This window comes from Sciurus vulgaris, assembly GCF_902686455.1.
Source record: "Sciurus vulgaris genome assembly, chromosome: 3".
Taxonomy (NCBI): domain Eukaryota; kingdom Metazoa; phylum Chordata; class Mammalia; order Rodentia; family Sciuridae; genus Sciurus; species Sciurus vulgaris.
The window spans coordinates 127,013,752-127,029,668 of NC_136463.1; the positions used below are offsets into that span (position 1 = coordinate 127,013,752).

General features: G+C 39.6%; 1 protein-coding gene and 1 pseudogene across 3 annotated transcripts in view; both read left to right on the top strand.

Annotated features, from left to right (window-relative positions):
- RAPGEF4 (Rap guanine nucleotide exchange factor 4) overlaps positions 1 to 15,036 on the top strand; it is a 290,423-nt gene extending 275,387 nt beyond the window's left edge. The window contains exons 29-30 of one of the 2 annotated variants that reach the window (XM_079135070.1): positions 10,018 to 10,072; positions 13,170 to 15,036. In XM_079135070.1, coding sequence (XP_078991196.1) covers positions 10,018 to 10,072; positions 13,170 to 13,297 — 183 coding nt within the window. In that variant the 3' untranslated portion in view covers positions 13,298 to 15,036. The remainder of the gene's footprint in view (positions 1 to 10,017; positions 10,073 to 13,169) is intronic. The other variant, XM_079135069.1, reaches the window with a different exon arrangement.
- Positions 7 to 4,080, top strand: LOC306658273 (small ribosomal subunit protein uS8-like; annotated as a pseudogene). Its single transcript has one exon. The product of its transcript is annotated as a small ribosomal subunit protein uS8-like (transcript).
- Positions 15,037 to 15,917: the final 881 nt, after the last annotated feature.

Sequence of the window (15,917 nt, forward strand, 5' to 3'; positions counted from 1 at the left end):
GTATGTGCAGTATTATAACTTTAACCACAATGTTTTTTTAAAATAAAATTTGCATTTGTACTAATAAAGGAAATAATTTCCATATACGCTGCCATGTTAAAAAGGTAGTTTTACACATAAAGGAGTTTTGAAATACTTGGTTCAAATTGGCTACCTATTTTATTCTGTCAGTTCTCTTTTGTGAAATTGAATAGTATTTGTGCTGTGGTTCACAGCAGCAGCCAGCTTTTATGCTGCACGTTTCTGTCCTTGGCTGCCTGTTGCTAAAATGCACAAATGTTCCAGTGACTTCTGTGTGGTTGTTTTGTTGTAAGGTTTGTGGGGCTAGACTGCCCCAGGATGCCTTTGAAATGTTTATCGTTGGAGCCTGACTTTAGTGCACTAGGTAAAAGGCAACTCTATACAGATCTTGATTATGGAGTATTAATCTAAATGCGTCTTACCTATCCCAATAAAGTTCACCCAAGTTCAGAGAGGGAACTTGAAACTTTCCGTTAACAAGAAGAAATTTCAGTAACACATGAGGAACTGGCATATTCAGTACTGCCCAGCCACCCTCCAATAACCAACCCTACTACTCCCCACCCCAAACGCCCATGCCAAAAAAATTGTCTGGCATAGTTACGTTTCTATTTATTTTCTTATTTTCCATGAAGCAATAAAGCAGGTCACACCAAAACCCTTCTTTGGCTACACAGTGCATATTAGCAGCGTGCTCCATTATCTCCGAACCCTTTGGCTGCAGCCTGGATTTCCCCTGGCTTATGATTTGCACTGAGGATGTGACACTGTGGGAAAAGCCCTGGACTTGGAGTTCAGGAGACATGAGGTTCAATTTCATCACGTTGTAGTTGATGCTTAACTTTTCTGTGGGGCTCGTGCCTGCTCCATCCATCTTTGGGTAATAGTAGCTCCATGGTACGTGAGTCTTCGTTTAAGTCATAAAGTGCCATAGAATTCTTAACAGAAACTGCAATTCTTATTGTTTCTTGAAATTGAGCTAGTGTGTACGACTCTAGGAGAACTTGAAACACCCTGCCATAATCCCATAAGGATTGGCACCATTCCGCTTAGAGAATGGGCTTATGGCAAGCCATGCCTGGTAGGGAAGCATGGGTTTTGGTGGGCACCAGGTTCCGTATCTTAAGTTCTTAGGAAATAGCACATGAGTTCACACTGCTCAGATATACTAGACACCAGAGGGCACGAAGCTCCTCAGTGATTTTCCTCCTCAACCCCCACACCAAGGGCAGGCTACAAACATTTTCATTACTGTTGTTGGTTTAATAATTTTTTGATAGAAATAATAAAATTTCTTTGCTTGTTTATTAGTATGGAGAATTAAACAATTGCCCTGCATTCTTTTTTTTTTTTTTTTTAACAACTATTTTTCTGAAAACGGAAGATACAGTAAATGGGTAAAAGTTACCTCCTGAATCACTTCTGCAGAAAGGCAGACTGAGTTGAGGGGTGGCTTAGCCAACCAATGGATTATAAAATAAACATGTGCACGAAAGTGTAGAAGCTAAGGTTTCCTAAAGAGTCGACTGAGCTTTAGAACTTTTGATCACTAAAGTTAACAGAGCAGACAAGAACAGCAAAGTGCACCAGGCCAGTCATCTGTTGGGGGACAGGGGTTGAAAGGTATTTCATGTGGGATTTTAGATCTTGGTACTCCATCCATAACCTGCAAAGGAAAAGTCAAGGTGTAGTATTCAGTGTACTAGTAGAGTTCCCCCTTCCTGTTTTTGTGCTTTTTACCCACAGCAGTGGGTTCCTTTTGCTGAGTGCGGAGCAAAGAGGTCCTTAACCCCTACTCTCAGGGAGTCCACTTTTACTTCACAGCAACTGACTAGCTAAGATCGCATTTCAGCCAGAATAGTAGAAACCAAAATTAATGAGGGGTTGAGCAAAGTAAGTTCATTTCTTTCCCAGTGAAACATCCGAGTGGTCATGGCAGCTCTGCTCTTTAGAAAGCCAAGGTTGCAGGCTTCCTCTCTCTTGCTATTTCATATGATCCAAGATGGTAGACATGTCCCCATCCCATCCCAGCTACGGGGAGGGGAAAGGAGATGATGAAAGCATGCTTCTTCCATGAAAGATAAGGAAGAAGTTGCACTCCTCACTTGTCTCACATTTTATTGGCTAGAAATTTAGAATGAAAGGAAGCCTAGAAAATGTACCCATATTTTGTGTATCCATATACCCCACTAAATGTTACAGGGCTCTGTTACTATGAAAGAGAAGGGAGAAAGGATATTTATTGAAAGAGTACTGTTAGCCCTCTGCTGTAGCAACTTTATGAATTGTATTTCTTTGATAAATCATTTCATGAAAAAATTTGATTTCCTAAATGCCTTTCCATGAGTTAGATGTTGCTAGAAAATGAAACAATTTCAGGAAGCTTTGATTATGTTTTGTAAACCTAGCTTTGATCCATCTGGCACTGTTACTAGTTTTCCAACATTTTCTCCCCATACACCTGCCCACCCCTACCCCTCACCACCACACTGTAGCTAGTGGCTGATGCCATTCCCCTGTGTCTTGAGGAAGGATTCGGCTTTCTTTCCAGGTTGATGTCAGTGCCACTTCCCAGTCACCCATCAGCAAGGCCCCAGTGTTAACAGAGCTGGCAGCCTGTGTGGGGTTGGGGGGCTGTGTCCCCAGAGGGAGGCCCTGCCATGGGCAGAAGTCACCAGGGTGTGTAGAAACACCGATGCCTTTTCTTGGTGGCAGCTTTGCACAGTCACAGCAAATCACCGTGCCAGCCCTAAGTATTTTTATTTTGAACATCTTCACCCTTGAGATCTGAAATGAGGATTAGAGAATTTGTTGCATATTGGTTTTCAGGTTTTGTGAATCTGAACAAAAAAGAATTCACACTCTGATCCTTATGCTTAAAAAAAAAAAGGCAGACATTCTTTCATTTGGGGGGAACATAAAGGAGTATTCAAAAATGTTTGAATAAAGCCCTTCATAGCGTTCTATGGCATATATGAATATTTATAATACTTGGAAGGTAGACTAGCAATGGATTAGAGGAGAATATGCTGGCCAGCTGCCACTGTCTCAGGCTGCATAAACCGTGCTGATAGGCCAAGTGCTGCTGCTGTGGGAGGCTGATTCTGTTTCAGATGTACCCATATTTAGGTGTATGTATTTATGAATATGATTTTTGAAGTAGTCATTTTCTCTGGAATGAGAAGCATGGGGCAAACTTCTAGACTTCTGGAAGCATTAACAGATGCTAATTCAATAAGGGTGATAAATATTTTGAATCCTTTTGTTTTTGTGTCCCTAGACATGCCCTTACATAATGAGCAAGAATATGTTTTCTATCACCAATAATATTATTACAAGACTCACGGAGGGAGCTCTGAACCTCTTACCTCAAGCTGTGGAGAAAAGAAGCTCTAAATAAAAATCTAAATGACCAAATTCACTCAATTCCCAGATCTCTGCAACACAAAGATCTATAGGAGTACATTCAGAGTTTACTCCTTTATATAGCTTCCACAGACTAGGCTCAGGCCAGTTTTCCAAAGGGCATGCTTCAAAGCAACACAACATACATAGAGTGTCTTAGAAAAGAATTTTTACTAGCAAACATAAAGATATCACTCTTTCCGCCATTTTTTCGTGCCGCCATAACACTGTACATGAATGTCCTGGCTGATGCGCTCAAGAGCATCAACAATGCCAAAAAGAGAGGCAAACGCCAGGTCCTTATTAGGCCACGCTCCAACGTCATCGTCTGGTTTCTGACTGTGATGATGAAGCATGGTTACATTGGCAAATTTGAAATCATTGATGATCACAGAGCTGGGAGAATTGTTGTCAACCTTACAGGCAGGTTAAACAAGTGTGGAGTGATCAGCCCCAGACTTGAAGTGCAGCTCAAAGACCTAGAAAAATGGCAGAATAATCTGCCCCCATCCCGTCAGTTGGTTTAATTGTATTGACAACCTCAGCGGGCATCATGGACCACGAAGAAGCAAAACAAAAACACACAGGAGGAAAAATCCTGGGATTCTTTTTCTAGGGATGTAAAACATACATACAATAAAATGCCTTGATGGACTCCACTTCTAAAAAAAACAAAAAAAAAAAAAATAAAGATATCTAGAAAGTCATCCTTGTCCTTCATGAAATTACATGCAGTTGAAAAGATTAAAAAAATGAAATATTAAATATCAATAAAAATTAGAAAAACTAGGTCACAAAAGTAGAAAGACATGTCAAAAAGCAAAATACAGGACAGAAAAGTTCATGCAGATGTGATAGGAAATAAAATCACGTTACATACAGTAACAGATAAAACCCAGATTTGTTGCCCTAAGCACCTATCCAGCCTCATCTCACACCCTGTCTTCTCTGTGTTCAGTCCAAGTTGGAGACTGGCCTTCTTTCTGTCCCTTCCAGCCTCAGGGCTTTGGCACTAGCTGTCACCTTTGCCTGAGATGTTCTTCCCCCAGTCTTTACCTGCCTAACTCCCCATGGTTCAAGCCTCAGCTCATGTCCTCTCCTCTGTCATCTTTCCTGACCACCTTTTTGCCCTGGATCCCCCACACCCAGCAAGCACTCTGATAGATAACCTCACCTTTATAGTTGGTCTCATGATCCAAGATGATCTTCTTTATATCATCTGTTGCCCCCACTAAGAATATAAGTGCTCTGGATCAGTTATCTTACCTGTTTTGTCCACTGAGATTTCTACAGCACCCACAAGTGTGTCTGATATGTTGAAAGTATGCAATAAATATTTGTCAAATACAGGAACAACCTAACGTACACCAGTATCAGGTTTAGGAAGGACAGTGCACTAAACCATTTTTAAGGAATTTTATGTAAAAAAAAAAAAAAAAATAGAATCCAAAACTGCTTTCTATTTTATTAGAAAGTTCTGTTAACCAAGGTGACACAAAGCATTTTGCATATCTGAGATTTGACTCCAGGTAACATTCCCTTAGCCTCTGGTCCTCTCTGGGCATTATTCTCTTTCCCCTCCTCCCCACAATGCTGTGCCTGTCTTTAGTGTCCCTCCTAAATGAATGAAGATACATGCGTATACACCACATGTGACTGGACAAGCACCTAAACTGCCATGTCCCATAGCCATCATATGTATGATATACCATTACCATCATGCCTGTTGCACATGTGTATCTGTGTGTCACACACCTCTTACATATTAAAGATCCATAGCTGGGGACCGGGCTCATGCTTCTTCTTCAATGATGCATACAGTGAGAGCTGGTTTAGCTTCTGGATCCCTTTTATCTCTGCTCCCTATTGTGCACTTCCATTTGGTTGCTATCATGGGCACAATCTTTGTAGAATAGGGACTATATTTTTTTCTATCCTGTGGAAAAAAAAATTCTTGTCTCAAATATGTGAATATGTGAAGTTCGAGTGAAATAATCAGATGTTATAGATGAGGTTTTACACATGCTAAGCTAGGAATAATTGGCAGAGATCCTGTACCTAATAGAAATAGAGATGGAAAGGGACTCAAGTCCATAGGAATAGAAATATAAGAAGAGAAAAAGCAATCTGGCAAACATTAAGAATGAGAATGGTGAAGGTCTTAAAAGGCAACAGAAGGAAAGACAAAAACAATTCAGGGTTGCAGTTAGAAGAGTCCTAAGGTCAAGAAGCAGCTCCTCAGGGGCTGGAGTAGAGAGGCAGAGCAGCCTGAGCAGAGGGAGGCTGTTCTGGCCCTGTCTGGGTGTAGCAGTGTAAGGTGGCGTGGCCTGGAGGGCCGCTGGTCTGACCTTGAAAGCTGAACATAAAAGCCTGCACCTCAGCAGCAGGAGAGTAAGGGGAACCAAGAGCCAGCCCAGAGCAGGGCAGGAAGGCCGAGAGCCTAGAGCTCTGATGCGTTATGGACACATCCCGATGGCAGTGCGGGTGTGACTTGGCCAGCCTGCTCCTGAGGGCTTGTGCTGCAGAAAGGTCACAAAACCCCAGTAGGAGAAGAAGCACTTGTGACACCTCACTGGATTGGGGGGGACTTGTCCACATCAAAGCTCCAGGAATGGAGCCTCAGGCCTGGAGTACAGTCAGCCGTTGGTTTTCCCCACCCTCTTTTTTAAAAATATTTTTAGTCGTAGATGGACGCAATACCTTTATTTTATTCATTTATTTTTATGTGGTGCTGAGGATCAAACCCAGTGCCTCACACGTGCTAGGCATGCACTTTACCACTGAGCTACAATCCCAGCCCCATCTCCCCATTTTTTTGTACTGCATCTTTGAACTGGTCACGCAGCACCTCAGGCCCCAGGAAGGACACCTGCTTCAGAGTCACTGTGTCTTCAACTATAGACATAAATAAACACATGAATGTGGTCACAGAGTTCTTCACTCACTACCGCATTCTCCTCTCTGCACTTCCCTCCGGGAGTGCACGTCCTAAGGGGAATTCATCGGCCATCAGAGGGGCCCACCTCTCACCCCTATAGGCTAGGAACTGTGAAAACATTATTTTTTGCAAAGAAGATCTGAAGACCTATGCTTAGAATTAGTCCCAAGAAAAATCAGTTCAGCGGTGGTGAAGGGGTTCAATCTGCCCTCTACACTGACTGGAAGCACCTTCTAAGGGATTGAGTTCACCCCACGTTCACCCCCGAATTACCAATCGCTTTGGTAATGAGCCAGTTGCTAATGGGAGTGTGTGTCATCAACCTCAGGTTTGCTGGGATGGAAAAAATATGAGAAGCTCTGCTTTGGAGTAACCAGGCATTTCCCCCCTGGCCCAGCATCATAGAGAGTTGCCTGGCCGGCTCCAGGCAGGCCAACCTGCTCTGACAGGACCTCCAAGGCTAGGGTGTAATTTTTGGCTCCATTCCTGTTGTGGCAGTTGGATCATGAAGACTACATCTCTTTCACCTTGGTTTCGGCCAAACTTGATTGAGAACACCAAGGAAGAAACAGCTGTCTGCCATCAAGGATAGAATGTGGGGCTTAAGTCTGCAGAAAGATGCAGAAACTCTAGATAGATTTTAGTGGAGATAAATGTAAGATCTTCTGCTTTGGTCCCCAGAGTCAACTTCAGAGCAGGAAGCTGCATCCACACAGCAGCTGAATGAAGCAGGCTGAGGTTTAATTCCTGTTAGTTCAACAGATCACATGGTGTTTTGGTTTGTTTTGTTTTCTTAGCTATGAACTTAGATCGCATCAGCTAGGTCAAGGAAGGGAGGAAGATCATTTCTCTCCACTCTGCAGTTAGTTCAGTCTGAGGCATCACACTGGAGCCTGTCCAGAGGAGGACTAAAGCTGTCTTAAGAAGAACTGTTAAAGAAATTTGGAATATTGAAGAAAAGACCTAGAGTAGGAAGATATCTCTAAGAGTTGACTTTAAGTATCTGAAGAACTGACTTCTTAAAAAGGGACTAAACTTGTTGTGACTCCAGAGCTCAGAAGTAGGATCAATGAGTGAAAAGTGAAGGGAGAAAGACTTTGACTCAAAATAATGAATTTCTAACAGTAAGAAGTGTCTGCAAACAAAAGAGGCTGTCCTTGGAGGTAATGCAATCCTCATTGTAGGATACGTTCAGTGGTAAGACACAGTTTATACGCAGGCTGTGGAAGGCATTGTGCACCCTGGAGATGGTTCCAGAAGGCAACATCTGAAATTTCATAAGCATATTAGATATTAGATATTGCACGTGTCAATGGGTACAAAAGGGAGTGGAGTTAAAAATATCAGGTTAACCCTTATATGGCCTCCCAAAAGCGTTCTGTAACCCTGCACTGACCAGCAATGCTAATGGGGTTCCTGCTGGCTACTGTAGGTTCACACCATTAAACACTATTGTCTAGACCTCACAAAGGAAAAGAATGGACCTTGTTGTAAAGCCAGATTTGGATTTCGAAGTTAAGCCGAAGTTATCTTTGAGTACAATTAAAAAGGATACGTCAAAATTAAAACCATTGTTAAAATTAATCAAAGATTTAGAAAGGTAGAATGAACTTCGGAGCTGGAAATTACTGATTTAAACAATTGTTCTCACATTTTAAACTACATAATGAGCTAAAAATTATGAAGCCTGGGAGTATAACTATAAAGAGTAGTCTAAAACCGAAGTCAGAATGAAATGTTTTAGCTTTCAAAACTAAAAAGCAGAACAATTACTCCCTACAGAATGGTATAGGAAGAGGTTTCTGACCCCTGCTAATTGTTTTATTATTCTTCAGAGGGGCACACTGGCAGCATTTCCCAGGGTTTTCAGTAATTACACTCCATTCAATATCTGAAGAATTACAATAATTCTACATGGAATATACTTGTGCCCTTCAGATGCAAAGCCTTTAGAGAAGTGAAAAAACAACTTAAAGTAAATTAGTAGGGAAATTATCATAGTTACTGTTTATTTCAGAGCTCCATATATCAGAGGCTAATTATACATTGTATGGTGCATTTTCTTAGAGGTATGTGTAATATATTTCCTCATGCTGATCAACAGACGTTCTGGTTTTTAGGATCCTTTATAAAAGTGAAGTTCAAACTTTTTCGATTGCTTCTTTGTGTGTGAGAAATTATCCAGTGTAGACGTGAGTCACATCATGCTTGCAAAGCAGTGATATTCAGTGAGGTATTTTGATGCTCACTTATATACATTTGTAAGGCCTTGACTCTTCTGTGATTTTTTTTTTTCCTAAGCTACATAAGCTTTCCTTAAAGTCATTTTCTTTTACTTTGATAAGCCAAGAATCTGTGAGAGAAGGAAATTTGAACTAGAATTATACAACCCCTCAGAAGTTGAGGAGTCTCTTCTCCTGGGTGGAGCCTTATCAATTTTCTGCTAATGTTACAATTAATCCACTGTATTTACAGAATTCTCTGTAGAATCTGGACAACGAAAGTGTCCTGAAACAGGCCAGGGATGGAGGGCCCAGCTACCGTTAAAATACTATGAGAGAGAAATATACTTCCTGGTTAAAAAATGGCACTTGGGTCTCACCAGTGTTTTTCCGCAGGGATTGAGGATTCTTTGTTTCTGTCCTTCATTTTCTTTTCTTTTGTTTAATTGAGTTCAAGATAAAGACTCTCCTTTTCCGTCTTTGCTGCAACCAAAATTCTACAAAGAAATTAAGATCACTTAATGACAAAATTAACAAAGGTTAAATAAATTATGATCTGTCCATTCGGTGGAGTGCATGCTTATTTTTAAAATGTTTTGAAATGCAAATGACATGGAAAATAATCACAATGCAATGTGAAAATTTCAAGCCAAAATAATATAATTTTTAAAATATGGTTTATATTTTTTGAAATATGGCTTTATATATTTATTTCTTCAATGCTGGAAGTAAATGTACCAACATATGAATGAGTTTACTCTGTGAAGTGATATTCTAATTGGTTATTACTTTGTCCTGACATTTTCTGATTTTCTAAAATGTGTATGTTTATATTATAATTAGTAAAAGGAAAGAAAAAAGGAGATAAGGGAATCAGGATTAACATTAAAATTAAAATGTACATATTTGCTGGAATACTAGGAAGATCAGAATGCATAGTATGTGACGAAATTTATATGGAGAATACTTTGAGTTACCGTTCAGTGCATATAATCTAATATCTCATTACCAAAGCCTATTTACTATGAAGAACTTGACAAACTCACCCTCTTAACAATCTGCGATAGTTACAAGTTCTCTTACAAATTCACACTAACCACTGTAGGATGATGAAAACTATTTCTGAGCATTAAGTTACAGTCTCAGGAATACTTTTATGTTATAGGGATGAAGCAAACAATAAGAATAGAGTTAGACGATTTATATTCCTTACCTGAAAATGCCCAGTGCATCTGAGTGTGGTTATCCTTTAAAGTCATTAAATAGGGTATCCATCAGCCAGCTCCTTCAGATAGTCAACATCTTAGAACATCCTGTTTCTGGTGGTACCGAGCATGAACAAAATAAATAATGGTGCGTTTTCCTTTTTGGATTAAACACTAAGCTGACTTGCATTTCTGTCTTCTTCTTCATTTTTTTTTTCCCTATTAGCGCATGATTGCAAACACTGCCAGAACAGTGAGGTACTACAGGAGCCAGCCTTTCAGTAAGTTCTGTGCTGCTACACGCCGCAATGGAGATCTTGGTGATTAAGTCCTTTTTAATGAGCCCACTGAGACACTGTAGGAGTCTGGACAGTGTCTGATTGTGTCAGAGGCACTTTGGACCAGGAGTTTCTTACAACATGGGCCTTGAGTTGAAGGACTTTGTTTTGCTGTTGTAAAATTAAAAAATATTTATGCTGTTGTAAAACTAGAAAACAATCATAGGAATATTATTTTATGAATGGATTTAAAGAGAATCAATTTGCTTGTTCCAGAGTGGCTAGAAACAAGCAGGGCACAGTGGCCAACAAACTGCCTCCCAACCAGCTCTCTGTGTGACTCATTACTTGATGTTGAGAAACTCATAGCAACATCAACCCTTGATGACTCAGTTCTTTCATTTATAAACCAGGAAAGATATTATTTATTGTTTCTCAGGGTGTTGCAAGAATGCATTCATGTTTATAGCACTTTTGTAAAAAGTCCCTTGGCAGGATTGTTTATTTGGAGTACCGGGGAAAATTTGAGGTGCTCTTTTTAAAATTTAAACATTTGTCACAAGAACTGGTATATTGCAGTATGTTAATATGCATAAACAGATTAACTAATGATAAGTGACAACTGTCATCTGTTGGGAATTGAGTTGCATCACAGCACCAGAGCTGCGATCTCCTTTGGACTAGGGCTTTGGGTGAGGGGTGGAGCTTTGGCTCCCTCAGTCTTGTTTGGGAGTGAGGCAGTGGATTCTATGAAGATTTTGCTAACATTATTGTATGAGTCATTCAAAGAAATTTGGCTCATTAATACAATATGATAAGATGACAAAGATATGACTATAATCTTACCAGAACCATCCTCTCCCATAGGCCCAATGCCAAGAGACTAGAAGGCTCTTGCTTTATTAAACAAAAGGGTCTGCTCTTTGTAGTACAGGGTTGGTCCAAAGCCAGAGTTTGGTAATGTGGGATGCCAGAACTACTAAATGTTCTTTTTTTTTTTTTTTTTTTTTTTTTAGTGTTCAGTGGGGAGAAATCTGGAAAAATCTTTAAAGAGTTAATTCAAATAATTGTGCCTTCTCTGACTTCCAGAATGAAACTGGTCTTGCATATCATCTGCTATTCCTATGAGAATTCCACCAGATTTAAAATGTCTCATATCTTTTCCTGTAATAATTTACTCTGTCTAAAAACTTGACCTTAAATCTGTTGTACAAGTGATATAAGACTAGATGAGTGCTCCCAAGTATAACAGGAGCTTATCATCTAAAATCCATGGCCCTTCAAGGGGGTCTAGGAAATTTCTAAAATTATATGCAAAATCCTGTGTGCCTAAGAAGGTTCATAAACCTTGAGAGGTTCTCAGTGAGGTTCAAGAACCAAAGAAGAACCACGATAGAATCTGCTTTGTTACATGAGCCCCTTTGGAAATAAATTCTACATTCTCCCATGTCTTCTCTGAGAGAAGTGGAGGAAAGTAATTTTTTTTTTGAATCTCCACTGCATTTGTTGAAGTTATCAGTGACTGCTGGTAAACAACAGCTGCTCAGCTCTGAAGTCAACAATCTATAGATAAAGCTATAGGAATAGATTCATAAACATTGTGGGAATATGTACAATGTAATTATAGTATATTGTACATGTAGAGTATACTGCCACTGAGAAGCAGAGGAAATTAAGCACAATGTGTTCTGCAGCTCACTGTGGTATTATTTCTATGTGATAATTATACTGATGAGTTTCTTCTTACAGCGGGTAGGGGCCTTTGTATTTTCTCTCTGCTTTTCTATGTTCAGACCTGCAGTACTCCCCTTCACTCCATTTGCAGATGGCATTCTAATTGTTTTGGGGAGTGGTAGGTGGATCTAACAGGAGCAACTGGGCTGCAGAAAACAGTGGACTATGGTGGGCAGACCCCTGGTCAGCAGTCCAGACTCCAATTTTGTCATTCTCCGTGTCCAACGAGACCAAAGGTCCCAAGCCAGTGATGCATGGGATGGAGGTGGCCCATGGACCACAGCAGAGAGGTGTTGGATCTAAACAACAGTTTTTCCCTTTTATTAAAGTGTCACCATTTAAGAATGGGGAAATTCACATGGGAAAAAAAATCAGATTTCCTGTTCCTCACAAAAAAAAAGAAGAAAGAAGAAGGAGGAGGAGGAGCAGGAGGAGGAGGAGGAGGAGAGGAAAAAAAGAAAGAAAGAAAGAAAGAAAGAGAGAGAGAGAGAGAGAGAAAGAAAGAAAGATCTAGCAACTCTGGGCACAGATTCCCACAGGGCAGTATCCAGGAGTGAAATAGTCACTTCCCAAGGGACCTGAACTTCCAGTTCAGCACTATTAAGTGTGGCCTTCCTCATTCTTGTACAATATCTGCACAGGGCTGTGAGCATGGGGTTTTCTTGCAGTCCTGGTTTGAGTGGAATCAGTTAACCTCTTTGGTAGCCCAGTAGCTCACACGCTTGGATCACATGCTTGGATCACATGCTTGGAGTGGGAACTGGGTTTTCAGAACAAGTAACCTCGGAGAATTGAAAGTCTGGTAGAAATCATAAGTTGTGGTTTTCTGTGAATCTGGACAGTTTGTAAGAATATATAGTCTGCATAGCATTGCTGTATACTGCCTGCAAGAACCTGATAGTCTCTCTGGCTTCCTTCAATTTAGTCCAGGTGGTAAGTGCTTTTGTGAGGAGCTAATAAAACTGTCTTTTGACATTAGTCCTCATCTGGATCAAAAGAGGAGGAGACAGTGTGAGACATAGGTGGGCTGGTTAGGGGAAACAGTTTTCATCTATCAGCAGGGGCTCTCAGACAGATGCCCCCCCCCCCCCCACTTTTGTGTGCCCTTTCTTCTTTTTCAAAAAACAATATGCAATGCAAAGGAAAATGATCAAAAGAGAAGATTCCAGGGAAGAAAAGAAAATTGGAGGATAGAAGAGAGAAGATGGAACAAGCGAGTAGAAATATTTCCATGAATGTGGTGTGTTGAAAGGTCTTGACAAAACCCAGGAATCTGTGATAAGTATCATAAGTCAATGGGGAAAATAAAGCGGTATCTATATGCATATATTATTCAATGCCAATTCTCCTTCTCTTCCTCCAACAGATCCTGATGCAGCGCAAGCTAATAAGAACCATCAGGATGTTCGGAGTTATGTACGGCAATTAAATGTGATTGACAACCAGAGAACTTTATCACAGATGTCACACAGATTAGAACCGCGTAGGCCATAGACATCTAAAGTGCCCCAAGCAATGATTTGTCTCCAGTCCACAATCGTTCAAAAATGCCTTTTATGCTACCATTGACTGTATTGCCACTAGAGAATTCTACAAAACAAGCAAAAACACATCCTGAGACACCTCAGGGCTGCATTCAGCTTACTGACTACATGAGAAGAGAAGGAATGATTTGACTTGCATAAAGCTTACACACTCTAGCTTAGGAACCCCCAGTGTAGACACCCTGTTTCATTTCCAGTTGTGCTATCTTCATAAGGCCCACATGAAGAGCTCAGTAGAAACACCACTGTCCAGGGGACTCTGAAGCTCCTGACGTTTCTTCTAAGAATGTTTTCAGTGTGCAGTGTGCTACAAATGGGATCCATTTGGACACATCAGTGGTGATGTAGTTTCATCATTGTTAACTCAACATCTCGATTTGGAGCATGGGGTTTGGGCAAAGTGTTGAGGAATCCGTTCAAGTCCACATGCTAGGTTGTATTCTTCCATCCTCATAATCTTACCTCTGAAGGAACAGAACCTGACCACACTACTATAAAACATTATGGCTACTTATGTAATTTAGAGAGGACTGGTCTGTAATTTCTGAATGATAGCTAGAATAATATTTATGTTTACAATGTATCTTTTTTAAATTTACAAATCAGGATTACGTACATAAGAATTCCACTAAGAAACACCAAGGTTCTTAAAATTGCCAGTGTTAAGATAAAAAATAACATTTCTGAAGAGCACAATATGCACAAAATGTTTTTCAAAATTAAAATATTTTCCTGGGCATTAAAAACCTTTCAGCTACAAATTTATTGTTACTGATTTAAAAAAAAAAAAAAACATATTTTCTGGATTTAAATGTTATTACAAATATCTTAATTTTCAACAATTGTTTTGCACTTTCAAATAGATTGTAAATAGTTCATCCAATCAATGGTATAGAGTTATTTATTTGCTACATAATAGATATTGTGCCAAATAATTACTTTTTATTTATTTTATTTAGTATGTAATTTTGGAGTACATTTTTTTCTGTTTTCACAATTAGACTACATTTAATGTGTAGGAATTGTATGTATGTATATCTTCTGTAAATAACATCTAGTATCTTCATTAAATATACTTGTTGACAAGAAATAGTTTTGTTCTTTTCCATTCCTGTAATGTGGGAGATAAACATTTGGTATGGTAGTGTGTTGGATTTCTTTGTTTCTTTTATTCCTGGTGCTGGGAATGGAACCCAGGGTCATACACATACCAAACACATACTCAGTCACTGAGCTACACCCTTAGCCTACATTATTTCTTAATTAAAATATAAAATTTTTGAAAGTGCACAGTCAAGTGGGTTTTTTTAACATATTAACAAGGTCGTAAAGTGATCATCACTGTCTACCTCCCAATTCTCATCCCTGAAAGAAATCCTATACTCCTTAGACTCATTCCTTATTCTCTTCTTCCAATCCCTAGTGACCACCAATCTGCTTTTCTGTATCTGTGAATTTACTGTGGACATTTCAGATCAATGAATCATACAATATGGGGCCTGTTGTATCTTTTCTTTCATTTGACAGTGTTTTCAAAGTTCTTTCACGTTATAGATTGTATCAGTACTTCATTCCTTCTAATGTAATGTTCCGGTGTGTGCGGACCCCCCACGTTGTCCATTCATTATCTGAAGAAGCTTTGGTTATTGCTTCTACTTTGGGGCTATTTGAATTATTGCTGCTGTAACGAGGCTCTGGATTATAGAGCTACTGGTATGGGGCCTCTTGCCATTTCTCAGTGATTTAAGTCCTTAGTGAATATTTCATGAAGAGATTTCTAAGATTCTTTAAATTCAAGACATGCCTCTATTTCTTAATGTCAGCATTTTCCAGAGCAAGTTCCAGGCTATACTAGTTTCACAAGTTCACTTATGATTTCTCCAAAAACAGAAGCACAACTTCAAAGTAAAAACCACAATAACAAACAAAGACACCAAAGATGTCATCTTTGAATGAATTTAGGAACCATTTTGTAACATGCCCCATTCTTAGAAATAATTCTAAGTATTTATTACTATTTTTAAGGTCCTGAGAAGTCCTTTTGGAATTTCTTTTTTTCCTTTTTTTAGTTGTGGATGGACCTTTATTTTTACTTATTTATACGCAGTGGAATTGAACCCAGTGCCTCACCCATGATAGACAAGTGCTCTACCACTGAGCTACAACCCCAGCCCCTTCTGGAATCTCTTAACACCCCACAATGAAAGCCCACCTGAGAAATGCTAAAGCAAGCAAATGCCTTTCTGTGTTCGTTTACATAATATTCAAGGTCCCCAGGAGCAAGGGTGTTAGGTGCAGTATCATCCCTTTTACCCAGAGGCAAGTACAATGCTTGGGATTTACTACAAAAATAATAATAAAAAATAAAGTCAGAACACATTTTCTTGAGGTCCCTTTTGTTCAGCATTTCACTATCTCCATAGACTTCAATCAGCTTCAAAATTTTACCATTACATATTTCTAAATAGTTTACAAAGATGACAAATGACGCTAATAGCCCATTTCTTGGGCCTCCTTGCTCATTTTACTCTTCTTTATTTCTACCTTTCTTAAAAGCTGGTATCTTGTGT